Here is a 27,991-nt window from a genome sequence, read left to right as displayed (position 1 = left end):
ACTCCCTTAGTGTTGACTCCCTTAGCGTTGCAGGATGGTGGAATTGTACTGTGCTGAAAAGTTTGCAATAAAGTCACGCTTACTGCACGTATATAGATGGACAGCTCAGGCTCATCTGCTTTATCAAAAGGTTCGCGCGAACTCCCAGAAGGCCCGCACGATGCATTTCTTTCAGTTCCTTGTTTTCTTGGTACTTCGCGTCAACGGTAAGGCAATTTATCCAGTAATGTCGGCGTTTAATTTCCGCATTAATTGGTTCTGTTACCTTTTATGCAATTTCAGTTGCTTCATGCGTCCGTAAGAGCGTTGTAACCAACGGAATTTATAGAACGCCCAGGTAGGGGAAGCAGCCTGCTCGCAGAGGTCGAAAAGCAAGCCGTACGTTTTACCTGTTGTAAGCTGCGTTCAAAACGGACGATGGCCGGCATAGGAAAGATTATGCCAATCGAACGCACATATTTTGTGAGGCTGTTAATATAGAATATGCAAATACGTTTTGATGCGTACAGACATTATTGTCATCGCATGCAACGAGTATTCTGACGTAATGTTTTTTTTAAATCTTTGTGCTCTAATCCATTCACAAGATTTTGCGAAATGCAAGAACCACTTCAAGCGGATGCGCACTGCAAGACGTACACTGTAAAATAATTTACACCCTTAAAAGTGCAAAATGGTGTAAATGTGTCTATAACTCACGCCCTTAGGGTGTGATTTACATAACTGACGCCCTAAGGGTGCGAGTTATCGACACATTTACACCCTTTTTCACCTTTAAAGGTGCAAATTATTTTACAGTGTAGACGTAGCGACGTCACAGCGACAAAGGTGATATTCGATGCTTGTCGGGAGCAAAGTGGTGAGGAAAGGTCTATGCCTAAAGTCTGCTTGCCACTTTCACGAAACTTTCTCTCTCAAATGCAACAATAGGAAGCTCTCAAGAGGAAGCTTAAGCTTGAGCCAACCTCCGATGTCGCCTACTCAAAGACACGTAATAGGCAGAAATGCTTTTCTGAGATAACACCTAGGCCAATTTTATTAATATTTGCTGAATTAGAGGAAGCTAAATCATACTGAGTGCAGCAAGCAAAATTTTGATTCAAGGCCAGGGTATTTCATAGAAATTGCCGAAAACTGGTATGATAAATGAAAAATACAAGCGCAAAATTTACAAAAGAACAGATAACGTAGTTCTGTAAAGTACATCTGTTAGGAAATGTAAAGCGGACAAATTCGGTATATTAATTTAAAACTTACGTAGATTTTTTGTACTGTTTACAGGGCTTTTGCAAAACTCGTATTCACAAATTAGTAATATATTTCACAGGGCTGTTTGCTACACCAAAAATGTCCGCTTTATTTGTAATATTACTTGCAGATTACGAAACTGTACAGTAATTTTTCATTGTGAGCTGGAGATACGTAAACTTCACAGTTTCGCTTTCAAAAATTTTGCAGGTTTCAGCAATTTTTAGAAAAAACATCGGAGACCTAAAAAAAAAAAAGAAAATCCGAGGGCACCTAAGCACTAATCCTCATATCCTCGCAAGGTGGCGGTTTGCTTGCAATAGAAGGAGTAAAACTTGACCACTTCACCATCCTGCTGCATTTGCCTTATACGTTAATAAGGCTAGAATTCTAGAGCCAAATTCATGAAGCTTTTGGCGCATGAGTGCTGTTTCCTATAACGTTGTCCGCCTTCGGTAATAGTTTGCCCGACATCACGATAGTACCTGTTTTGGCGTACATTTCTAGCGTAAGAACTTTTTCGTGAATATGGGTTTTTTCAGCCGTACTCACAAAGAAGTTCCGATATTAAAAACGTTCGTAAGAGCAGAAGCGAGCGAATCGTCATGTTGGATATATCGTTACCGAAGGCAGCCGGTCAGATTCAAACAAAGTTACGAAGAAAGAAAGCTTTGCGAATTTCTTCACTGTTTCTTGAAAGTTATATACGTAACTTGTACTTTGTATTTCCGTACACGCTTCGAGAAATACTTGATGTTTGAAAGGAAGAATAACGCCGTTAGAAAAAATGCTAAAAAAATGAGCGCTACCTTAAGCTACAAGGGAAGCTTGCGCTAAAATTCGTGATTGTTTTTCAGAAGGAAACCTCGTTACACATAAGAACATATACGAATGCCCAAAAACACGTGAATAAAATTGTATTTAATAATTTTTATCTATTAGTAGTCTCGGCAGAGTCGATTACTTAAAAAGCGCAATATCCAGCACGAGCACAAAAGAAAAGCGCGGCGTCGAGGAGACCAAGTTCTTTACGAGTAATTGGCGTCAACTACTCCAAAATCCGCTTACAATTATTGGTTTAGTATAGCCTTCGCAGCTGGACGCCTAGCAAACGCTATGAGATTTTCACGCTATACTGCCCCAGTACGCCTTCAATTGCAGGGGCGCAGAGGCCCAAGCTGGTCCATCCTCGGCTCCTCGAGGAACGGTCTGTGGACAGAACTATGGTGATGCGCGTGCACGAAAATTTGACGTTAAACTTGAGGAGAGCGTCAGTGGCGGCGACCACTCTGAGACTCCTTACGGAGGAAAATGGAAAGACCGTCACGTACTTCGTAAGTAATGAAAGAACTTGGATATTATAATCTCTCCCTCTCTCTCTCTCTCTCTCTCTCTATATATATATATATATATATATATATATATATATATTGTCACGTGGTGGTGACGTTGAAGAACACAGTAGCAATACTGTGAAAGACAAAACTAAGTTTTATTGGGCGAACCTGTACCCACAAAAACAGGCTGCACTTATAGCACAATGATAGCGGCGAACACGGTCGGCGATCGTCGAAAATCTGATCAACGGGTCAAGCGCGTCGGCTTTTATACATACCCAATCGTCGAATGTTCCAGACTAATCGCTGGGACCCGCGTGCCTTCCACAAAGTTCTACACCATTCGCGTCAGGCGATGAAATCAGATAACATAAGGTTCGGCGACAACAGAAAGCGGATAGAAGCATCGATAACTTTCCAGAAACTTCGGATACATGCAGGCTAGTCCCGCGCTGTACGATAACATTTGTTAGGCGGCGAAACGTGGTCGCCCGACAAAGATAAGTACACGTGTCAATACATACATATATATATATATATATATATAATTCAAGGAAAAGTACTGTAGGTCCGGTGCATAGGTAGTTGAATAAACGAAGGAGCACACTTACGAAAATTGCATTTTTAACGCTTCAATATTAAAAATGCAATTTTCCTAAGTGTGCTCCTTCGTTTATTCATATACATATATATATATATATATATATATATATATATATATATATATATATATATATATATATATATATATATATATATATATATATATATATATATATATATATATATAGCTGGTGATGTGTTCCGCGTACCATTCGGTCACCACTTCTCTAGCGGGCTCATGATCGCTCAACCTGGTCAACCGAGCGAGAAGAGCAGCTAAGGCCGCTGGACTCCTGGACTGAGGCGACCACCCACTGCACAGCGGAAGAGCCACCTACGATCCTGTGCTCTTTTTCATAAAGTTTCTCTCTCTCTCACGATCGCTCGCAGTTTGGTGACGTTTCACGACAGAAGTGCGCTAGTCACGGCGTTTAATCCAACTCTTTCGCCGATCGCGATACCCCTAAGCACCGCTGTTACTCGCAATACCGAGCCTTTTAGACTTGTTCTCCTGCACGTGGAAATACGACATTTGCCTTCACCTCCTGATGATGATGCTAGTGGTGCTTTAACAGCCACGATTAGCGACGACGATGCTGCGCAGAACGAAGACCTTTTAGTGGTGCTTCAAAAGCGCAGATCCTTATTTGACGTCCAATCAAAGCGTCACAGCCGTACTTCCGCCGCAATGCATCGCACTGAAACCGATGGCAGCTTCATTGTATGCCGCCGCCCGTACCGCGTGTCGGCTGCTGAGCGGAAAATCATCGAGACAACCGTCACTGACATTCCCCAACGCGACATTATCCGGCCATCATCAAGCTCTGGGCCGTCGCCTGTTGTGCTAGTCCCGAAGAAGGATGGTTCTGTGCGATATTGAGTTGATTATAGAGCACTCAATAAGATCGCGCGCAAGGACATGCACCCAATTCCAAGAATCGACGATGCCCTTGAGACCCTCTAGGATGCTAAATATTTCTCAAGCCTCGACCTCCGATCGAGTTATTGGCAAATAACTATGCACGAAGCAGAGAAAGACAAAACCGCCTTTGCTACACCCGACGGACCGTACGAATTCAGCGTCATGCCCTTCGGATTGTGCAATGCTCCTACAACTTTTGAACGTATGATAGACACAGTACTACGTAGCCTGAAGTGGAAAACCTGTTTGTGTTATCTTGACAAGATCTTTATTTTTTCTTCTACTTTGCGCTAGCACCTTCAGCGCTTGGACGAAGCTTTTACGTTCGTTTCTAACGCTGGTCATCAGGTGAACACTAAAAAGTGCCGCTTTGCCAGCAAGAAAATCAAATTGCTGGGCCACTTTGTCAGCGAGGACGGTGTCCGACCAGATCCTGATAAGATTGCTGCTGTGCTTCGGTTTCCTCGCCCAGAACATCTCAAACACTTATGGAGTGTTCTTGGCTTCGCGTCCTATTTCCGAAGATTTATCCGGCACTTGTCAAGAATAGCCTCACCACTGCACAAGCTTTTGGACTCAGGCACTCCTTTCACTTGAAGTGACGACTGTGAGTCTGCTTTCCAAGCTCTCAAGCGTGCCTTAACACCCGACCCCGTTCTGCACCGTTTCGATGAAAGCGCGCCTATACCTTTTTGCACACCGATGCTAGTGGTCACGGGATCGGTGCCGTCCTCCTGCAACTTCACAACACTTCACGAGAGAGAGTTGTTGCATATGCCAGTCGCACACTAACGGCTGCGGGACAGGACTACTTGATAACAGAGCAGGAATGTATTGCTGTAGTTTGGGTCGTGCAAAAATTCCCGCCATACATTTGTGGACGCCACTTTACCGTAGTTACTGACCATCACGCGCTATATGCTGGTTGTCATCGCTGAAAAATCTGTCTGGTCGCCTTGGGCGCTGGGTTCGCCGGTTGCAAGAATTTGATTTTGATGTCACTTACAAGTCCGGTAAGAAACATCAAGGTGCCAAGGCTCTCTCTCTCTCTGCCCCCTGCCGCTATCATCTGCGAGCATATCTCTGCATTTATCTTCACGGGGGCCATGAGACTACGCCTTCATTCACGTTGTCCCCACTAGCGCCCATCAACACGTGGTGCCCTCCAAGCGCTACACTAAGTTCACCGTTTATCAACGTGCTGACCTATACTGCCACCGAATTATACGTCTATGCGGAACTTCACGTCCGCCTAATGCCAGGCTTCTACGCCAGCTGATGCAGTTTAAGCTCGAGAACCATGTGCTGCATCGTTAAATTTATCATTCTTACCAACACCGTTGGGTTCCGGTTCTTCCTCGTTCGCTGCGCATACAGGCCCTCGAAGCCTTCCACCACGACCCCTCTCCTTGCCACTTAGGTTGTCACAAAACCTACAACCGGATAAAGAGCCGTTTTTTTCTGGCCTCGCCTTTGTACATTTGTGAGTGAATACATCGCTACTTGCGCGCTTTGCGAACTGCAGAAGCGACCAACAACGCCCCCCGCTAGCCTGCTACAACCTATAACATGTCCGGAGACCCCTTTGACATCGTTAGAATAGACCTCTTCGGACCTTTTCCTATCACGCCGACCGGACCTCGATGGATTGTGACTGCTGTAGACCACCTTACAAGCTGTGTACAGACCGCTCCTCTACGCTGTGGCTCTGCGTCGGACGTCGCCAACTTCTTTCTGGAAGCCATAGTGTTACGTCATGGAGCACCTCGCGTCCTGTTGAGTGACTGAGGCAAGACGCTTTTGTCGACAATTCTCGAAGAACTACTCAGAACCTGTCCCATATTTCGTAATATGACATCATGCTTATCATCCACAAACAAATGGCTTGACAGAGAGATTTCATCGCACATTATCTGATATGATATCCATGTATATGGGACCAGACCACAACAAATGGGACACAATTCTTTCATTTGTGACGTTTGCTCATAACACCGCTGTTAAACGAACTGCCGGGTTCTACCTCGTTTACGACCGTTCGCCGACATTAACGCTTGATGACTCTTTCTTTAATGTCTACACTAGATCATCGGCGTCTGCATCCAAACAGTTCGTCGTCTGACTTGACAAATGTTGACAACCTGCTTGAGTCACTGCCAACAAGATCGCAAGCATCATTATGACAGCACTCACCACGACATTTCCTTTCGTCCTGGAGATGAGGTGCTGCTCTGGACACCCGTTCGTACTCCGCGATTGTGTGAGAAGTTCCTCTTGCGTTTTATAGGACCCTGCATCATTGCAGAACGAACATCCCCTGTGAACTACCGTGTCATTCCCCTTGAAGTGCCTTCTGACCGTCATCACCACTCAAAGCGGTGATAGTGGGTAGCACGCACAAACGCATGTATGTAGTGTTTCAGCGAACACCTTAAAATTTTGTTAAAAGTTGTTTGTGACTCAATTCTAGTTTATGAGTCGGTCTACTCAAAGCGGCGGACGCTACTTGCACAAAAAACTTGAAATGCAAAATCGCCTAATTAACACGAATTGAATAATTAACTTTTTAGCTAACTATCTTATGACCCATATTGTAATTTACCAATTGTAGCAGTGGACTTGGCAAGGTGGATCTTTTTGGAACGAATTCTCAGGACGACACCAGTTTCCAGACGAATTCCCGAACTTTGCGGAGAAATGCATTGGCGTTCCAGTTACTTGTGTGCTTCAGTGCATGAAACGACGTTTTGTTAACAAATTAACTGGGACGCCAATGCATTTCTCCGCTAACTTCGGGAAGCTATATTTCGAAACTGGTATCATCTTGAAAATCCGTTCCAAGTGGATCCGTCTTGCGATCTCCACGGCTAGAATTTGTAAATTGCAATATTGGCCATAGCGTAAAAGTTAGAAACTTAATTAGTGAATTTTTATGAATTAGTCGATTTTGGACAATTTTTTGTGCAAGTATTGTCCGCCGCTTCGAGTAGACCAGCTCATGAACTAGAATTGTGATATCTGCCACAGGCAACTTTTAAAGATTTTTGAAAGTGCTCGCTGAAACACCCTCTCTCTCTCTCTCTCTCTCTCTCTGTGTGTGTGTGTGTGTGTGTGTGTGTGTGCGCGTGCGCGTGCGCGTGCGTGTGTGTTTTTTAAAACTTTTTCTAGAACGATGAATACAAACACGTGTACATTCAGCGGAGTCTACAAGGAATGGATGAGAAATATAATATGGAAAGACGCAGCCAGTGGAATGCAGGGCAAAAGGGTAACGTGTTAGCATAGACTATGCGAGGGGTCGCAGCTGCCATAACAGTGTTTCTCTTGTTCTTTGCTTGAAGTTAATGCCACTCTCCTTGCAGTACCATTTGTGACTATATATATAATTACCCGCTCGAGCATATCGATATCAAAGACAGTTTGAATATGTGTTTATGCATTTTTCAATATTACCTTTCGCGTTCTTTTTAACCTAATTCATGCGCCTAGTCCTGCTAGCCAGTTAAGTGTACTTTTCCCGCGTAAATAAGCACGAACTAAAAGCACACTGTATAATCATTGCAGTATGACGGCGAAGAGATCGAGAGAGACCTCTACGAAGACCCAGATAATATTGCTACAGTAACTGTAACAAGAGACCATACCGGCGTCCTCGTGGTGCGTATGGCTGACAGCTGCACTTGTTTCGTGCACCATTTTAAATTGCTGTAGTAACGTTATGCGTCCGAGTTTTGGTCGCCGGCAGTCAATTTTATAGCTGCCAGTCCCGAGTGATTTCGTCCCCTTTTGACCACTTTAGGGGCGCCCAATGCTACATAATTTGTATTTATTAAATTTAATTATGTGACTTTACGTGCCCCACCCCCGATTTCATTATGAGGTACGCCGTAGTGGGGACCACCAGGGGACCTTTTCACCGTGCCCCCAAGGCACGGGACAAGGACAAGGTGGTTTTGCATTTTGCCCCCATCGGAATGAGGCCGCCGCGGCCGGGGTTTGATCCCGCGACCTCGTGCTTATCACCACAACACCATAGCCGCAATGTCAACATGGCGGGCTATGTATACGATGCAAAGTGCTTAAAAGAACGCAACACTAGATCAATCAGCAATCTCAGTATCACGAGTAGTGGGGTTATGCATGTATAGTGGTGCCTACCTTGCGATTCTTTAATCTTTTGCCTCCCATAGAAAGGGCTCGTTGGCCCGAAGCACAGAATTGAACCAGCGCCATTCAGGGAAAGATCAGAAGATGGCCTCGTTCCTCACGCAATTCACGAAATCGAGTTTGATGAAATGATGGACAAGACAGTGAGACCCAGCGACGAAGGTGAGAAAAATGACTGCTAGACGTAAATTGCTCAGTAGAACGCACAACATTAGGATTCTTGTCTCAATACGTGTTTGAGAGCGCTCTTTTTGACAAACCACACACATTATGCTACCAGAAGTCCGGTGGCAGTAGTCCGGTGGCGGTAGTCCGGTGGCGGTAGTCCGGTGGCGGTAGTCCGGTAACCCAGTGTCCGTAGGCCGCCTATAAGGCTGTCGCATGAAAAACACTCCGGTAATAGTCTTGACAACGATACTTCCAACCTGTGTATTTCAGGTAGAAATGCATTCATCAGCGAACGAGCGGGTCCTGCGCCAGCGACGCCGATTCCCGAAGAAGTTGAAATTGAAGTGTTCGTAATTACAGACATTCCTCATCATAGCCACTTCCCTACTAATCAGGCACTGTTGGTGTACGTGTGCATCACGATTAATTCAGTAAGTATCGAGTTGCATGCGGAGTTTGTCATGCGACAACTCGTATCTGTATGTCAACTAAACTAGGTTAGAGTGGTCACTGACACGCGACTACATTCGCGCGGAACTTTTTCGCATTTCACGAGCTTTCTTTGAGATTAAAAAAATGCTTTTATTTAGCAAGTATTGAACGCCAGAAAGCCAGACCGGGAATCCAGACCGGGAATCACCGGCACAGCATGGCCTACAATTTTCTCATTGACACTTTTGCGCTGGACATATTATTTGACGAATTGAACAGTTATTATTAACTGATTATGTGATTAGGCGAAATACAAAAACAAGATTCCCTGACTTGCTTCAAGCAACGATAAAGAACATAACCTTGGTTCTGTTCATCCACGTGGCACTTGCACATTTATAAATTTTGACAGAAGTTACGTGGGGCACACGATTTATTTAAGTGATAAAGGTCCGGCGAGGCGCGTGGTGAAACGAACGGCAAAGGAAACTCTCCGCTCTATAAAGCAATGACGCAAGATGAAGGTGTATATTTGTTGGAGTGAGGCTATTTGGATAGCGTTTCTTCCTTCACTGCGCGATGTTGTAGAGACCACAACTTGTAACTAGCCCATGAATAGCGGTTACATGTACTGAGTGTTTCTTTGAAGACGGCCGAAATTTTTAAACGTCGCCTGCGGCAGATAGCGAAATTCTGGTACTTGAGACAGAGTTGTGCGAGAAATCTAAATGCATAATTAACAGATCACTGAAACTTTTTAATTAAGTTTTTGGCCAATTACCGTATACCACCTACTGCAATTTACAAGCTGTAGCTGGGGAGTTTGCGAGGCAAATCCACCTAGAATTAATTCTCAGGTTCAAACCAATTTCCTAATATCACTCCCCAAACTTTGCGAAGAAATACGTTGGCGGTCCGGTTACTTTCCTGCTTCAATGAATGAAACAGCATTTACTTAAAAAATATGCGTAAGTGGAACGACGATGCAGTTTTTCCGCAAGTTTGATGGTACGTGTCCAAAAACTGGTGGCATCCAAAGAATTCATTCCAAGCGGAGCTCTGTTGTCTCAATGACTAGAATTTGTAAATTGCAGTACGTGCCGTAAGGTAATTAGTTCAATATTCACTTAGCACATTTATTAATTAGCCAGTTATGTATTTCAATTTCTTCTAAAATAATGTCCGTCTTTTTGAGTAATCCAGCTGCAGAACTAGAAGTGTGCTTTTTGTCACAGGAGAACTTGGGACGTTTCTGGCAGTCTTCGCAAAAACACGTAGCGTAAGTAAATTGACTATATGTACGTTGTCGCCGGCCGCGTGATCAGCTGTGTGGAAGGCCCAATCACCGGAGCACTGTCTATATCCGCCAGAGCAGTAGCGAAAGGCGGGAGAGGAAAAGGGCTGGTCCAGGATGCGGCAAAGCTCTCCTTCTCCTTATCAGAACAGCACCTCCATGTCTGTCTATCCGCTCAAGAACACCGGAGCCAGCCAACAAAAGCGACGCGCTAGCTGAAGAAAGTCATTCACAGTGTCACATTCATTCACATTCACAGACACAGTCATTCACATTCGATTTAGAACGCGTTACTTACTCGTTGTTCTGCGCAGCCATTCACCCGAAATAACTTACGAAATTTCTCATTGTTTCTCTCTAGGCAAACCTGAGATTCCGCGCGGCGACAGCTCCCAGGATAAGACTGCTGGTTACTGGTGTCGAAAAAAGCCAGGTGACGTCATTATCTATATCATATTGGCCACCTACAGGCTTTGCAAGCAACTTACGCGAGTTCTACCCTATCGTGGTCTAGCACTCTGCCTGTCTGCTTTATCTCATAAAGTTGCATATGCCTGTGGTGAACCCGCCTCCATCTCTCTGTTTCGGGGTTTTTTTTTTCTTCCCACTAATACTTCAAGCGTTTCTGGTTCATCTCGACCGCTGACCAGATAACAAAATAAGCAGCTTTTGAACTCCGGCGGTTCTAGAAAGCGAACATTGGCTGTGGTTGCGGCTGGGTGAATATCTTTGCATCTCATGACAACATGTTGAGTCGTATTCGTTTTTCCTTTTTTTGGCAGTATAAACATGCCTTACCCGATTGCGCATATTTATTCATCTCTCTCTATATTTCTTTTTTTTTGCTCTCAGGCAGCCAGCTGGGGCAGAAAATCGCAAGGCATTGTCCTATGTGTTACCGTAATAATTTTACCGTTTTTGCACACTTATATGAACTATTTATTTTCCACGCTTCGCATCGCACTTTGCGGTTTGTTTCGCTCATTTTGTTTTTGATGACTTGCGCTCCATTTATCGTCTACTAGAGCATACACTGAATGGCGGATAAACTAGACTTGCTTAATGGGAAATGTCGGATAAAAGGAACAATTATATGAGCATTGGTTCGCTTGCCACAGCGTTCACAAACTTTGGTTAAAAGGAAGCCATCTTTTATTGAACTTCGGTTAAACGGAACTTTTAGCGAAACTACCACCAACCTCGTCGGCGTATGGAAAAGGAAGAGTCCGACAAACATGTCAGGTGGAGATGGCATCAATAATGGAGAAAATCCAACCCATCCACATGCAGTTGCGAGAAAATTAACTTACGTTAAAGGTGGCGAAGTCCTAATAGTGTTGCGGTCATGAGGACTTCGCTACGCAAGTAATTATCTCCGAGGCGGTAGCACTACAGAGTAGGTATAGGGTCTTAGAGTCAGGCTGTTATTACTGATTCGTTCCCACCGTCAGAAGTAACTGACCTCGTGGTGATGCTCTTGTTACCTGTCGCAAGGAGACAGCGGAAAATGGTATTGGGGAAGTTCGCGGCAAATACTCATTCTAATCAATACACTGCAGTTACATTACGTGCTGAAAGTCCGCAACACTATAGGAGGACTGCACAAAATTATTGGGAATCGTTTCGCTCATGAACACAACCTTGCGAAACAGATGGTAAAATATTAGAAGACGAGAGGCACTTAACTATTTTTTTTCTTCTCTAAAGTAAGATCGACAGACTCGGAAGCTTTTGAAATACCACGAACCTTAAAGTTTTTCGTGAGCTTCACTTTAATGGAACTTCGGATAAACGAAACACATTTTCTCGTCCTTTCCAGTTGCGTTAAAGCGAGCCTATGGTATGACCCGGTACCATTGAGTAGGCAACGTTCGCGCTTCCCTTCTATCTCCCTGCTGTAATGACTTCGGGCGCTGCAGGTATTTGAAAGAAACAATAACTAGTAAAGTTCAGAATCACCTCTCGACTGAAAGATTGAGACGCTGCTTTTCGGCAACCACGAACCTCAAGAATAACAGCGGCGCGTTTTCGGCGGTAATATAGAAAATGAATGGCAGGGCTGCAGCTTGACTGAAGTGCTCACTGCGCTTCCATGACATTCAAGGCGATACTAGAGAAAATTTTGGAACCAGGTCCTATCGGCGTATATATGTACATGAAAGCACTTGAACGAAAGTGTATGTCTCAGGTGCCTACTGGTCGTACTGTACCCGAGGTGCTTTCCTTTGTGAGGCGCCGCTCGTAGGCAGGTTTACAAATTGTACTGCCCGTGGCGCAGCACAGTGACTGGTGGTCGCACTAGGGGTGCCCTGCCGTCGGAGCTGGCATGCGTACACCGCAGTAAGATTTACACCCCTGCAGTTTGTGGTGTCAGTGCCTTCCTTAAGGACCATGGCTGAGTCCAAGAACACGTGTCCTCACAACTTCCAATCAACGTGGGGATCGGATTCACGAACCTGAGTTTGAGAGCCTCGGGCTACACCGTCTGAGCCTCCCTCATGTCGCCACATGTTTCAGAGTTAACTTCATTTTTTTAGAATTGTGGGTGGTGGGTGCTAGCATAATTCTAATCACTGAACTCGATTACTCGAAGAGCCGGATATCACTTGGACAAAAAGGTGCCTTGAGTATTTTACTAATTACCCAAATTTCACTAATAAACTTGTCACTACTCATTTTGGCTACGCCTTGCAACTCACGAATTGGAGAACAGCGACTTCACGACGCGCATCCACTTGGAACGAATGCTTGAAACGAGCACCATAAGTGAAATAAACGCCGTAAATTGGAAGAGAAAAGTACACTGCCGTTCAACTTGATTTTGTTTTTTGGCAAAATGCTTTTTAATGGCATTACTGGCCAAACAAACCAAATCACTGATGCGTTCAGTCTCATTCATTGGAAACGCATGCCTCAAAGACACATCCTTCTCAGAATTTGTTCCGAGTAGATTCATATGCCTTGGGATCTTAACAAGCTCCAAGTTGTACGTTGCAATATTTGACGTCAGGCCATTCGAAAGTTAGAGAAATTTTCTAAATTGCCAGTTATACGTTTCGACTTCGTTTCGATAGTAGAATTGTGCTATCGGCCAGAGACAATCTTAAACATTGCTTATAACTCCAAAAAATCACCCTTATAGTGTATACTTATGCAGAAAAAAAGTTATATCAAGTTCCATGAATTGCTAATACAAGCCATGCCTTTTCACGACCAATCATAGGCGTGATGGGAAGGCACAAATAAAGAGCTTGGTGACACCACTCACTATGCCACTTTATAGGGGATGCTCATATTGTCCATCCACATACTGAGTCCAGCTAAAGAATCGAGTTTCCTACAAAAGCCCTAGAGGGAACGCTGACGCTTCGATCATTCAGCTACGAGTACAACTATGGTTACTACATCGATTTCTCTTATCTTCGTGCTTATGGCTTCAGACGTTCTCCTGGCTTTGTTTACAGCGCTTTATTTGCCTTTCCTCGCCGAAATTTCAAAGAAATTTATGCTTGTGTAAATGCAGAAGGCAATAAGGCTCTGTGAATACGCATAATCGCTACTAATTGCAATGGTTACGCATGTCAAGGTACACGTCCGCGGCCAAATGGAAACACACATTGTCTCACTACGCAATAATTTAGCCCGCGAGAGATGTTCAGCGAAAATTCTATTCCGCCTTCCCCAGGTGCGTGGGTGGCGTAATTACTTCAATACTGGGCTTCTGTGCTTAGAGGTCCTCTGTTCAAATCCGGTCAACGGACAATTTTTATCCAAGTGGGTTTATTCATTTATAACGCAATATTTTGTTGGAAATAAACAATTTGCAAAGTCACGAAGGCGCATAAAGTCTAGAAAGACCGAAGTTTACAACGAATATATGTAATAACTGCTATTACCATGATGGCTGAACCATCCTACTTGCGACTACCGTAAGCTACCATAGACACTAGTGCCCTCTAGTTCTACCTAGTAATTTTTGTAAGAAACTCTGTGGGGTGATGTGTCGAGTGGAAGAGCGCTCCACAATTACAATCGCGATTGCATATGCAATTCATAATTACAATTGTGCACGATTTCATCACTGCGCGCAGCCCAATTGGCTCCCTCCATCACCAGTACAATCCATCTGATCAGTACAATCAACATCTCTGTGTGGCTTTCATAGATCATGAAATTCATTTGATTCAGTAGAGGTATCAGCAGTCATAGAGGCACTGCGGAATCGAGGAGTATAGTAGTCTTGCGTGAATATCTTTAGAAATGTCTACGAAAACTGCACAGCTACACCGGTTCTTTTCAAGAAAAGTAGAAAGATACACATAAAGAAATGGGTCAGGCAATGACGCGCAATCTCTCTCATGCTATTCACTGCGTGTTTAGAAGAAGTATTCATGTTATTTAACTGGGAAAGCTTAGAAGGGAGGATCAACGGCGGCTATCTCAGCAACCTTCGATTTGCAGATGACCGTGTGCTATTCAGCAGCACTGGGGGCGAGATACAACAAATGATTGAGGACCTTATCAAAGAAAGCGTAAGAGTGGGGTTTAAGATCAATATACAGAATACAATGATAATGTTCAGTAGCCTGGCAAGGGAAAAAGATTTCAAGATCGCCAGCAAGCCTCTAGAGTCCTTGAAGGAGAACGTTTACCTAGGCCAATTACTCACAGGGGACTCTGATCACGAGAAGGAAAGTTACAGAAGAATAAAAAGGGGCTGGCGTGCATACGGCAGGCACTGCCAGATCATGACTGCGAAATTGCCACTATCACAGAAAAAGATGGTGTACAATCAATGCATTCTACCAGCGCTAACATATGGGGCCAAAACTTGGAGGTTGACAAAAAAGCTTGAGAGCAAGTTGAGGTCCGCGCAAAGAGCGATGGAACGAAAAATGTTAGGCGTAACACTAAGAGACAGGAAGAGAGCGGTGTGGATTATAGAGTAAACGGAGATAGCGGATATGCTAGTTGACATCAAGAGAAAAAAATGGAGCTGGACAGGCCATGTAATCCGTAGGATGGATAACCAGTGGACTATTCGAGCTGCAAAATGGGTGCCAAAAGAAGGAAAGCGCAGTGGAGGACGGGAGAAAACTAAGTGGGGTGATGAAATTAGGAAACTTGCAGGCTCAAACTGGAATCAGCTGGCGCAGGACAGGGGTAATTGGAAATCGCAGGGAGAGGCCTTCGTCCTGCAGTCGACTTAAAATAGGCTTATGATGATGATGATCATGATTACGATCAGGACAACGCTTCGCTGTAGTATACCGTGTGGCAAAAAAACACCAAAGAAATGCATTGTTCGTTTTAAAGCACTCACTTTCTTTGTCATCAAATAATTGGGCATTTCTTCCCTCCATCTCTTCTTTCTAGTCGGACGAATTCGTTGTTCTCGATCCTCAGAACGCGAAGTACATGCACGACGATGGAACACTAAAGAAACTCAAGGACTATGCCAACAAGAAGAAAACCAACTACAGTAATCCAGATCTCGTGTACCTCATGACCAAGTATTTGCTTTTCTTACCCTTTTTACTCGATATTTTTTAGACGCTGACATGCATGGTGTTATGTGCAGGCGCGTAATACGGGTATGTCACTTCTTTCCTTTGCGCATGAAGCCGGGACCTGTATTCGGCCAACTACGGCCTGGGTGCCATAGGTGAGCACTCATTTTCTGATTGCGCTGACGTATAAAGGGTGCGGGAAGAATAAATGTGGGTCAAGTTCTAGCACGTATCAGGCTAAAAGAATTGTCGAGTAATGAAACAGGCATGTGATTAGGCGTAACCTAGGATTATCTCCCACAAGATATTCAATGTTTAGTAAAGCAATGAATGGGGCTAGTTGGTGGACGTTCATCATTGTATCGCGCTTAGTGCTACACTGACAGAACTAATAGACGAACATAAAGGAACAAAACGTGGACGTACGTGGCGCAAACTACCCACTCGTTTAATGCTATTGAACGTGGCTAGTTGGTGGAGGTTCATAAATGTATTACGCTTAGTGTCACAATATTCAAAAAATCAGTATTAAACGATTTGAGAGTTTGCGTCACGTACATCGACGTTTTGCTCTTTTATGTTCATTCATTAGTTCTTCCGTCAGTGTGACACTAAGCGCAATACAATTGCGAAGATATTCAAACATGGGGGAAAATAGCGGGCACAGAACTTTAGTACAGCTTTATAAATTTTCGGAAAGTAATTAGGAATCCATGATACTCCCAACATTATTCCCGTCTAGACAAGATGTTCAAGCTTTCATGCACTCAGTTGTGGAGAAAAAAATGCGCATAATTCACTTTCTTAAATCGATAGCCTCCACTTTGCGGTTTTCATGTTTCCGGCCATTTCTGGGAGGAGTGTCAAACCGGGGCACTACGTATGCACTGACTTCTATCTTACCGAGGAGACAACATAGGGCGAAGAGGCAAATTCTTGATGTCTGCTGTCTGGCTTAGGAGACAACTTATATCACTGGGAATATGCCTCAACAGACAACTTCGGAACTGCGTTTCTGATATTGGCATGCGCCCATCCTTGACCGATCCTCTAGAATTGGTGTGCCGAGGTGCCACAAGGGTTGTGTAGCCTTAAATATATTAAAAAGACAGCGCCCCACCCGCAAGGGACACTTACGCGTCGAGCGCAGCCTCTTGATTAATTGCCATTGTAGGGAAGTTGCAGTCGGGTTACTAGGGATAGTGGGGGTTGCACAGAGTTTCACCTGGGGTGAAGCGATTGTAAGAAGATATACAATGCCATGGTATTATTTGTAATTGTTGTTCGCAGGGAGATGGCCACTTCGTGTGTCTTATTATGTGCCCATGGGATTTTGGGATAAACGGGTATGATTGGGATATGGAGCGGGTCACAAAACAAATCTGTTGAAAGTTTACGAAAACGCCATAACTTCCTAACATTGTATCTAGTGACAACGGTATTGCCCCGCATGAATTATATTTGGGATACTGGTACACTGCATGAGAGCACGATGTTGTCGCTTTTCTTAAAGGGGCCCTGAAGCACCCCTCGGGCTTAGTGAAATAACATAGTCCGTGGGTGGCATACGTTACTGTGAACATCTCAGCCAAGTTTCGCTCTCGTGCGCGGTCCATGAAACTCGCAAGCACATCGCGAAGTCACCTTTCTCTCAGACGCTCTCTTTTCAACGGAGGGCGAGTGGACAGTTCAGCTCGTTCTCGTGAAAATGATGCAAAGAAACTTCGCCGCAACGACCTTCTAGCACAAGCTGACGAAAATGGAACTCCTGTGGAGTCCAGATTAGCTGTCACGGTGTTGCGGGTGCCATGCAGGCCTGTGACTTTCTTTTTTTCTTAAGCTTAAATAAATTCGCAGATTCCCTGGTGCAGTCGATGTCTTCTAACGTCGCGCGTCACGATGTGGTTATTTCTTCAGTATACCTCATACTCAGTTCTGCAAATTTCCTGGATTTTTGATGATGCTCATGTCAGTTAATTAGGTCCTTCTGTTCCTGCTTTCAGGCTTGGCCTTCATATCCACCGTTTGCACTGGCTCGTTCGTCGGACTAGGGGAGGACAAACCAGGAATGTACACCGGCATCGTCACTATTACGCACGAACTCGCTCACATGTAAGGAGCTCTCCTGGCAATTGTGGGTTGTCGAAATCCACGTGGCACAGCCTCTGCGATTTGAATAGACAGGCGCGCCCGCACGGCCGAACGCGTACATTTTGGCTCCCTCTTCAGACAATCTTTGAATGGCCGCATCTCAACCACAACGTGGACGAGTGAGAGAGCGTGTGCACATTGAGTTAGTATTGATCCTTTTCGCGGAGCAGTTCGTTCTAAAGAAACGAGATGGCGCTTTCAGCGGCGCGTCGCACGTAGCCTCAGCGACAGCGCACGAATACGAAACCGTAAACACCTCCAGCTTCCTTCTGTGCGATCAGCTGTTGGAAATGCAACTGTTTCCGCTAACACGCTGTGCTCCAATTGTGCTGCAAATTGCGGAGTTGTGGAATGAAGACGAGTGCGGTAGCTGGCTACGAAAATAGTGGCTTGTATATAACGAATGGAATGAATATGTGCGACTAAGCTCGCTGGGCCGCTGCTACTTAAGGACAGCCTGTGTTGCCGGCCCTGGGCGATGCACGACTTTCCCCGAGAATAAAAGACTTCACTCATCCGCCAGTGTAGTACTGCTAACCTCAATCCCGAAACATCGGCAATTAAGAGTGAGTACTGCTCGTTTAACAATAATAAAGGAAGTAGCGTCGCTTCCTGTCACAGTAAGTTTCCCGCACGTTATCTGTACGCATGTAACCCAACTGACGGTGTTGGGCTGCTAAGCACGAGGTCGCGGGATCGGATCTCGGCCACGACGGCCGCATTTCGATGGGGGTGAAATGCGAAAACATCCGTGTACTTAGATTTAGGTGCACGTTAAAGAACCCAAGGTGGTCCGAATTTCCGAAGTTACCCACTACGATGTGCCTCATAATCATACAGTGGTTTTGGCACGTAAAACCCCCTAATTTAAACCCAACTGATACGCAAACTTACGCCCACTCTGTCACCAGCGTATCAAGAATACCTGAATGCTCATACAATCGAATATATGCGCACTTAATATGTACTGCCAAGCGTACTGCCGTACAAGACGGGCTTTGAGATGGCGCCAGAGTAGAGCGCGTCGTCTGTTCACCGATGACGCCACCGATCCATATAGGGGAAAAAAAGTGCTGCATGAGCGGAGGTCTGTCTGAGGCGGGTGCTATGAATCGCGGCCACGCGTCACCCACGCGCTGCCTCTTGTGAGCTCCTGTTGTCTTCATTTGCAACGTGCCGCACGAGACAGATTGTCCGTGCCAGCCAATAAATCGCGAAATGAAAACACGTATACAGCTGCGCCCAAATTTCGCATTTAGAAGTATCGTAATCGTAGGCGATATTTTTTGTCGACCAGCACCTTGTAGAACTCCTCCCGGAGCCCTTCGCATATGAGGCATTGAGACTTAAACGAATAATAGTAACGGATGCTAGCAAACGTTCACATTCCTTGAAAAGGTGGGCAAATGTGTAATGTAATTTAATATAAAGCTGTGTGCTATTCGGCCCTAAAAATACTGCTCGTCTGTTACAATCACAAGAATGAGCAAAATAAGAACAAGGTGAAAGCAGGAGCCAACGTTGCGACATCAATCGAATGCAATAACAGCCCCATGGCTTGTGGCTGTGATTGCATCCCATGCGCGCGGCCACGGCGGCGTCCGTTCGCAGAACAGTTCAGACAACAGCAACAGAGGAAGTCATAGATAGGCTTTTGCCTATCGCAGTTTAGCTCAGCAAACTGCCAATAGATTTTACGTTATAGGGCCCTTGCTGTACCCACCCTGTGACGGCCAAGACGGCGAACAGTATTAGAAAATAAATAAAAAATAAAAAATAGACCTTAAAGTAAATAAATAAGTTAATTAGCGTGCTTATGTTCATCGTTCAATTAAGCATTTCGTTTTCTCGCAGAAGTGATGGCCACTTCATGGAGTAATTTAGATAAAGAGATAGGAGTGTTCTATCCGCCACTGGCAATTTTTTTTTTAATTTGGTGCAGCTGAGAAAAACACCCTGTATAGTAATTTTGGTAGGAAACTGGCATTAACACCTAGATTTCACGCGCTCCCCTTCCAAGCCTGGGCGCGGAGCATGATGGTGATGCTTCTAGAACAATCGGGCATCCTGGTGCCCTGACCTGCCCATGGGCTGACGGACATCTCATGAGCTACATCGACAAAGGTCCGGAACACCAGCAGTTCTCGGCGTGCAGCTTGGCGCAGATGCAGTACGTAGTCGGGTGAGTAAAAAAACTGAATGATTGAAGATCGTTTGGATTCGGTAGCTGCCAAATATTACAACGGGTGTTAAAATGATCTTGCGTGGGTTTACCTTACACGTCCTTAGTGTGGAAATGCGGACAGTAGTTCTACCAGCCGACTGAAGCGGTTTGTCCATCTGCTCGAAGGAAAACAATAGAGGTGACAATATCAATAAAAAAAAGAGAGAAAGAAAGAAGAAGAAAGGCGGATCCCACGAATTCGTCGCAATCGGTGATAATGAGTTATAAGTGCTGCTTTCTTTCACGTTTACTGAAGCGCCTTCGCTTCTATGTAATTGCTTAATGCGCGCTCTGGCCCTATTTTGTTACCTTCACTCCTTTCTCCTCACTCTGCGGTTTCTGTCACCAACTTTTTGTTCTGCTGTCTATTAGGGCACCTACCCTGTGGCATGTGGCCGTTCTGAGATTGGCCAACCATGCTCACAAACCCAGTCGCGCATGCCCAGTTGCCCACACCCAGTGGCCAAAGTTGTCTGTTCGCACATATACCCAGTCGTAATTTAAGTAATTTAATCGCGAGGCTTTCAGGGACTTCTTGGTGAGCCTGCAGATAGAACAGATCACTTCAATTCCCTGCCATCCCCGTGCGAATGGAATGGTGGAATGAGCGGTACACAAAGCTAAGAAGCTTTTGAGCCATTGTTCTAGCAATAGGGCCAGTCTCTACGCAGAAACTCTCATATGGAGGAAGTGCCCAAGGGATGTTTATCTCAAGCCGCCAGTACAGAGTTTCATGAGGCGGCAGACAAGATAGTCGCTACTTACGGCCACGAGCCACCCTGAAGCCTTGCGCAACAACCTGACATCAGCAAATAGCTTCAAGGAAATTCGCAACAAGCGAAATAAGTCATATGATCGAACTCCACTTGTACAACCGAACAGACAGAACGGCTCAGCTGCCATGGTGTAAAGCACTTTGCAAAGGAGGTGGAGTCGAGCACTTGTGGGCCCAGCAGGCACTTCAAGGCCCTGTGAGGTGAGCACAGAGGGAGAGCAAACATGCAAGCGTGCCACGAAGAAATCTTTGCCAGACGATGCCACGCGAGCAAGTCTTTCAAGCTATCTGTACAACAAACACCAGGCACCAGACAGCATCCAGGAGTAGTAGCCGGGGCCACTCTCATTCAAGCACCATAATACCAAGGGCTGCGTCGAAGTGACCACGACTGAAGACTACCACAGTTCTACTGACCCTATGAGGAACTTCGGACTTCAATTTCAACAACCTTGGTTTGCTTAGCGTGCTTCTAAATCTAAGTGCACGTTGGTTTTCGAGTTCCATCCCCCCAGGCATGCGACAGCCACAGCTTCGAGGGGAAAACAAACATGTGCCATCGAGCTCGGCAGCATAAAACAGGATTTCATATGTGCACCCACTGCCACGTGTTAGTGTTGCATCTCAAAACGGCCAGGGTATTCTTGATGTGTGTTCCTTGCGCCGACCAAGAGCGGTCACTTCACTACAAGCTCCAGGACGACGACGGAGCCCGGCGATGACTATTGAAAGGGTAAAAAAATAAGCTCTCCTCGGAGGTACAGAAAGCACTAACGACTGTCAAGGCCTGGCTCCTCAAATCGCTACAAGTTTACCGTCACGAAAAGCCCGCTAAATAAAGAAGCCGGCGTCAACGGCTGGCGCGGGAAAAGTTTTGATCCCTGACTCCCGACTGCCTCGTCATGGTATCGTATGCGCGGGCGATTGCGCAACATGGAGAGCGAAGTGCAGCAAGTTGGTACGACATCATGGGCGGACTGCTTCGAACACGTCGAGCCTACTGATAGGTCAGGACAGAGCAATGGAATTCCCTCGTCTAGTGACCTAGGAAAAACGATGTCTTAAAAGGCGGATCTTTGGCGCTGTGTGTGCCATGTGAGGTCAAGAGCGAAGTGTGCTGAGACATGTAAAGTGCTCTTATATGTAACCTCCTAAATCCATGGAGCAAGTTTTGAGTTGCAAATGTGTAGAATAAAACCATTGCTCATTTCCTTCGACCTCCTCAGCTTATCTCCTCACCAACAAGCAACTGCGGGCGATAGAGACGGACGACGGTGCGGGCCTGCTTGTTCACTTTGGTGCGACGTAACGGTATAGCGCGGGCCAGCTACAGCGATTTAGGCGCTCCAGCAGCGCAGTCACTCGACCCTCTGTGTGACGCCCGAGTTCCTACCACGAATCCTAGAGCTGGATCCGAAGAGTATCGAACTCGGATCCAGCTAGCACACCGGCACACCGCACTCTCATTCAATCCATAGAATCCCTTCAAAATCGAACTCGCGTATTATGAGAAAATCTCAGTAGGGAAGCGAGTGCTCTAATCACTTAGCTTCTGCTCAACTCTTTCTTTATTACATAGAAAGCAGCATAGCTTGAGCGTTGTTTGCAATACATGCAAGCTCAAAAGAAAACTCACAAAAACACACGCCAGGCTAAAACGTCAAACGATAAATCTAAACTTGGACTCTGACACGCAAGCGTCTAAAACAGCGGAATTAAGCCGCTGATGAACAAGATCAGATGTGCCGACCACGCTCCCCAGCAATAATCTAATTTCAGATGGCGTAGCACAGCTCATTGTCCCAATTGCCAGGAGATAAGGCAGATACAGAACACATTATGCACTCATATAACGCTATTACCTCTCCTTACTTCCTTACCCTCCCCCTCCTTCCTGGAGTGATTGGCTCCACTAGGGCTCGGCGGATCAACAAATGGCCTTAGCGGAGCAAGCGTTCTTCTTTACTGGGTCTTAGTGCTGGCCTTAAATAAAGCTTTTTTTCTTTCTTCGTTCCTTTCTTGCTTCCTTCCTTCCTTCCGCGCTTGAGCAGCTTATTCTCAGAAGACAGGATTTGTCGAAAGAGGTGGCTTAGCGTATGTGCCGATCATGCGGTTCCTTCACGATCGATATAGTTCTAGTAACACTAACAAATCGTATCAAACAATCATATGCGCAACATTCGCATACGGCAATTCGTGCGGTGTTTCGTGCGCCAAAGAGAGAGTGAGAATGGGGGTGCATGTGCAGACATTACGGAGGGTGGGCATTGCAAGACAGATGATTACACCCATTGTGACAGCATGCTACCACACAAAGAAAGCAGACCCACTCAGTTGCCGCAACAATTATACCATACAGTCGGCCATAACATACAGTCGGTGCAGAAAGAAAGCTGATCACGACAGCAGGCACAAGTAAGTACACCATACAGTCCGTGTAGAAAGAAAGCTGATCACTAGAGCTGCCGCAACAACTAAGTATACCATACAACCAGACATACTCTATAGTTGGTGCAGAATGGAAGCAGACAGTAAAGTTGCCGCAGCAAGTAACGTTACAATGCTGAAAGAAAGCGGGCTCACTACAGTTACCACATGTAACAATATCATACAGTTAGTGTAGACAGAAAGTAGGCCACTGCAGGGGCCACGATGTTGCGAGATAATCTGGACGACGCTTACAGCATTACACGTATTCAACGGTCGATGCTCCCATGGAGTCCATAAGAAGCAAGCTGACAGAAACATCGTTATCACATGGTTTATACGCCCTTCAAGCGCTGCGCGAACAGTTTTGCACGGCAAGATAGTCCATCGAATGCAATCTCATCCTAAGTGCGGGCAGCAGAAAATACTGCGGCGCCCATGAGATGTCTTAGGCTTCCCTTACGATCCTCGTCACTGTCGCGGTTGTGTTTCTTGCTACACTGTCGCGTTTTACCCATAAGAAGAGGTGGGGCTTACTCTCGGGTGCCGTTTTGCACACAGACTGAGGTAAGTGGTGGTGGTGACGTATACTGCATCGCAGTGCCACGCTCGTCGCGGATTATTTGAATTGAGCTATGCGACTGCAGCCGCTGCAGTAGCAATTTTTTTTTCTGAGTTCATTTGTTACTCTACCAGAAACAAACATTGCGATGTTTCTGGAAGGGTATTCTAATAGTCTAACTGTCTTTAGCATTTTCCTTTAGTGCCATTTTTAACGGGCACCGCACCAACCTGGTTATTATTGCGTCCGCGTTTCGGTGGCTGCTTTCAATGCGCATTAACAGAGAGCACACTCTTTTCTGAGCGCTTTTACTGGCGTCTTTACGTTCTCTTTCAGAAAAGCAGGGCCGTCATGCTGGCAAATCTCAAGTTCAGGACACGTCGCAAGCGGTTTATATCCTGGACTGATGTTGTCCAAGCAATCATTCTGCAGCGAGCTGATCAAGGAAACAGATGCCATCATTGAATCCATCTCTGTGAGAACCAGCATTTATCGATGCTGTCCTTTCACGATATTACCCTTCTATTCCTTTAACGTGGGAGCATGTTCGTATATGTATACTTTGGCTTAATGATCACGCACAAGTATCTTATGCACCGCCTTGTGCAAGTAAGGCCCATTTACATATGCAAATTGAAGGACTCAAAAAAGCGAAATCCAGCAACCTTGTCCATAAATAAGTGCGATAGTGGAAAGAAATTTGCGCTTTGAGGATGCTTGGCGACGTTGATGCTATCAGCAGCCAATCTAAGGAAGGGTGTGTAATTGACGGGGATAAATTTAAAATTAAGGTCTGTGGTTTTACGTGCCAAAACCGTGATTTGATTATGAGGCACGCCGTAGTGGGGGGGTGCGGGTTAATTTTGACCGACTGGGGTTCTTTAACGTGCAACCAATGCCCGGTACACGGCCGTTTTTGCAGTTCCCCTTCATAGAAATGCGGGTGCCGCGGCAGGGATTTGATCCTGCGTCGTCAGGCTCAGTAGTGCCAGTATCATAGGCACTACACCACCACGGCGGTCACTGAAATAATCTACGTGTAGTGTTAGTTTATTGGCGTGCAATTACTACATTTCTCCGTTGTTGGAATATGCCGTAATTATTTGGGACCCATTCACTTTGACCAATATTTTAAAAAAACTGGAACGTGTACAGCATAAGGTACTTAGGTTTGTTTTCGATTCATACGGCCGTGCGTCTGTTGGTCAGCTCTTAAGACACAGTGGATTACCCCCGGTGACTATGCGCAAGCGTATCTGCCGATTAAAGTTCCTCTTTCAACTTGTAAACAGCCATTACAAGGTTAACACTTCCATGTTCTTTACTTACTCATCAGGTTATAACACGAGACGAAGGCATACTCTATCAATAACCCCCTTGAACGCATGGAATAACTGTTTCAAATATTCTTTTTTTTCCTAGGACAATAACAGACTGGAATGATCTTAATTCTGAGATTGTTACCCAGAATTCGTTATCAATGTTTGAAAAATGCCTGCATATCTGATGAATTTTGTATGTGTTTACATGCTTGCATATTTCCATGTATACCCACCCTGCTATGATCTGATTTCAGATCGCAGTATCTACAAATAAATAAACAAATAAACAAATAAATAAATAAATAAATAAATAAACTGATGATGGTACGTTTTATACTTTAGGATAATGATTATGAATAGCGGCACATCCCCACCGCACACTCCCAATGGCCCAAGTTGCGTCAAAGAGGTTCATTGAAGAGAGGCACACACCCAGTGACAGGTGCCACAGTGATGTGTGTCGCTTTTCAATGAACGTCTTTCACGCCAACGCTTTGGCGAACTGCGTCATGAATGTACTTGGCATGTGACCCACTTCAACCAATCTTTCGCGAACGTGGGTCACTGAGTATGGGCCACTGAGGGTGCAGACAGCGAGGGAATCATTCTCAGCGCTCGCACGCGCCGGCGCGGCACGCTTTTGGTCTCGGAGGCCACGTACGGATTTCGCGGCAGCGCCGCTGGATGGCGCAGCGCGTCCGGAAAGAAACGGAAGATCCCGGTTACCGCATGACGGGTTTGTCTGCATTCGGATGCACCGGCGCGCCGTGCATTTCAAAGGCCATTCAGAGGCCACGAGCAGGCTTCGCAGTAGCGCTACTAGATGGCGTCGAGTGTTCTTGGAGAACACTCGGTATTTTCAGTAAGAGGCGATTTAAAGATGGACGAAAAAAAAAGTAGGGAAACGACAAACAACGGAGGCGTACAAAAACAAAGTTCACAATGTGGGTTCGGAAATTTTGGTTATGGGAATTCATCGTGGGTTTTTCTTCCTTTTTTTTTCTTTTTAACATAGGTAGGATATTAGCCAATAAAATAACAAGAGCTTGGTGGCACCACCAACCGTCCCTTTCCAAGGGGTACGCTCATAACATCCATCCACCCATCGAAGCGTGAAATAGTCCCGTTGCAGTATACGCCTTATACATCTATAGATCGTTCTGTGCTTTACCTGTCGCGCTCTCACACCCATCCTTTTATCTTCCTAAGGTGATTGAAACAACGTGCATGATGCGGTGCAATTATTATAAGCTTCAAGAGGCAGTAGTCAACGGATACCGTTACTACACCAAGATGAATTACTTCAAGGAAGGCGCGGCACTTGACTACACAAGTTGTGGTGGCAATAAGGTATTGAAAAAAGTTATATATTTTACTTCTTGCATTCGCGGATGCGCTTTTGTTTTCACTCTAAAGTTGCGGAGCCGGTTACTGATGTTTGCTGCGGCCATTCCTTGCCTGTTATGCTTCCTGAACGTGCCCTCATTTGGGTGATGTAGCGAACATTGATCAATTCGCTTGAATATTTCTGTTGGAGGTTAAATTTGTTCGGATGTTCTGAATGAAATGACGTGCTTTGTATCTTTGGCGGCTGCTTCATTTGCCTATATGCCTCTAAATATATAAGATCCGCAGATAAGATAGTCTTCGAGACAGTCTGGAATGGCAGGACGCGCGTTGAAGGTTATCACTCTCGTTTGCACTTAAACTAAGATGATCCCGGAAATCAACTCAGAACAAACTGCTTTATTGTTGGTGTGTCATTCTTTAGGAAGCTAAACGGCGAAATACAGTCGCGAACGGAGAAACATATCCACCCTGAAACACGCCTGTGAAACACAATGCCGTACTGTTGCACGTGTGTTTCTCCGTCCACATCCGTATCGCGCCGTTTCTTTTTATTGAAGAAAGAATAAGAATGCACGTGTAAAATAGACAAAGTGAAATAAACAAGCCTTCCCCCAGCTCGGTTGTACATAAAATAAAAGGCTAATATGGTTTGGGTGAAAACGTGTGTGATCACATTTCTTTAAGCTGAGCATTCTGACAGAATTACCTGTTTCGTTAGGCTCAGGAGTTAATAACGTCTCCAACTAGAATATCTTATTTATTAAAACTTGACGTTTAGAAGCCAACTAGGCTTCTTTCTCAGAGGTTAAACACCAGATGGAAGCTTGGTTCTAGATTTCTAACTGTTACCCCCCTCCCCTCCCCCCCCCCCCCACCCGTATTTACTTCAAGAACTTTAAGAAACTGCACCCCACCGTTACAGTCGTTTAAACCATGAGAATGGAGTGAAGTTGGCTCGGGAATGTCCGGTTTTACTAAATACCGAATTTATCGTTGAAGACGTGATTGGGCTCTCTGTCACACATCTTCGCCAATTCTTTTCCCAGGTGTGCATCCAAAGCAGGTGCGTCGAGAGGCCGGCCGTAACAAAGAAGACGAAGAATGCAACGCTGTCACCCAGCACATCCATGGCCACGAAGAAACCAGCGACCACGGAAAAGCCAACTGAGAGCCCTGGCGAATGCAAATGCGAATGCCCTTGCGACTGCGGTTCTACAGGATCCGGCACGAACCCGCGGAGCAAGAGAAAGAACCTCACGACAAATTGACAAATGCGCCCGCATGTATAACTAGTATCAACATGCTGCTCTTCGTATAGTGGACGGGACTCATGACCAAAAGAACCGAGAACAAAGAGGATAATTTGACGTGCGAATCATGGGAACCTGCATGCTTCTAAGCTATAAGAGTGTTTTAGAATGGTGTCATTTCTGCGTACTCATCTGCCAATAAAATGTTGTGGTATATCTAGTGATGAAAGTCACCCACTTTTTAAATAT

The 27,991-nt window shown here is 45.3% G+C and overlaps 1 protein-coding gene across 1 annotated transcript; it reads left to right on the top strand.

Annotated features, from left to right (window-relative positions):
* Positions 1-150: 150 nt before the first annotated feature.
* On the top strand, positions 151-27,962 carry LOC126543676 (venom metalloproteinase BumaMPs1-like). Its single transcript, XM_055061128.1, has 13 exons — positions 151-206; positions 2,410-2,582; positions 7,675-7,767; positions 8,301-8,439; positions 8,716-8,876; positions 10,533-10,604; positions 15,548-15,684; positions 15,796-15,836; positions 17,685-17,793; positions 19,853-20,014; positions 24,157-24,295; positions 26,352-26,492; positions 27,539-27,962. The coding sequence occupies exons 1-13, from the start codon at positions 161-163 to the stop codon at positions 27,758-27,760; spliced, it is 1,635 nt and encodes a 544-aa protein (XP_054917103.1). The 5' UTR covers positions 151-160; the 3' UTR covers positions 27,761-27,962.
* Positions 27,963-27,991: the final 29 nt, after the last annotated feature.

This window comes from Dermacentor andersoni, chromosome 10 (genome assembly GCF_023375885.2).
Source record: "Dermacentor andersoni chromosome 10, qqDerAnde1_hic_scaffold, whole genome shotgun sequence".
NCBI lineage: Eukaryota > Metazoa > Arthropoda > Arachnida > Ixodida > Ixodidae > Dermacentor > Dermacentor andersoni.
Note: the sequence above shows the minus strand (reverse complement) of the source record. Positions and strands in the feature narration are given on the sequence as shown.

Excerpts from the sequence above, each read along its gene's own strand:
- LOC126543676 (XM_055061128.1), top strand. The coding sequence starts at position 161 with ATGCATTTCTTTCAGTTCCTTGTTTTCTTGGTACTTCGCGTCAACG. Across the intron at positions 20,015-24,156 it reads CAGATGCAGTACGTAGTCGG|AAAAGCAGGGCCGTCATGCT; the intron begins GTGAGTAAAAAA and ends GTTCTCTTTCAG. Across the intron at positions 24,296-26,351 it reads CCATCATTGAATCCATCTCT|GTGATTGAAACAACGTGCAT; the intron begins GTGAGAACCAGC and ends TATCTTCCTAAG.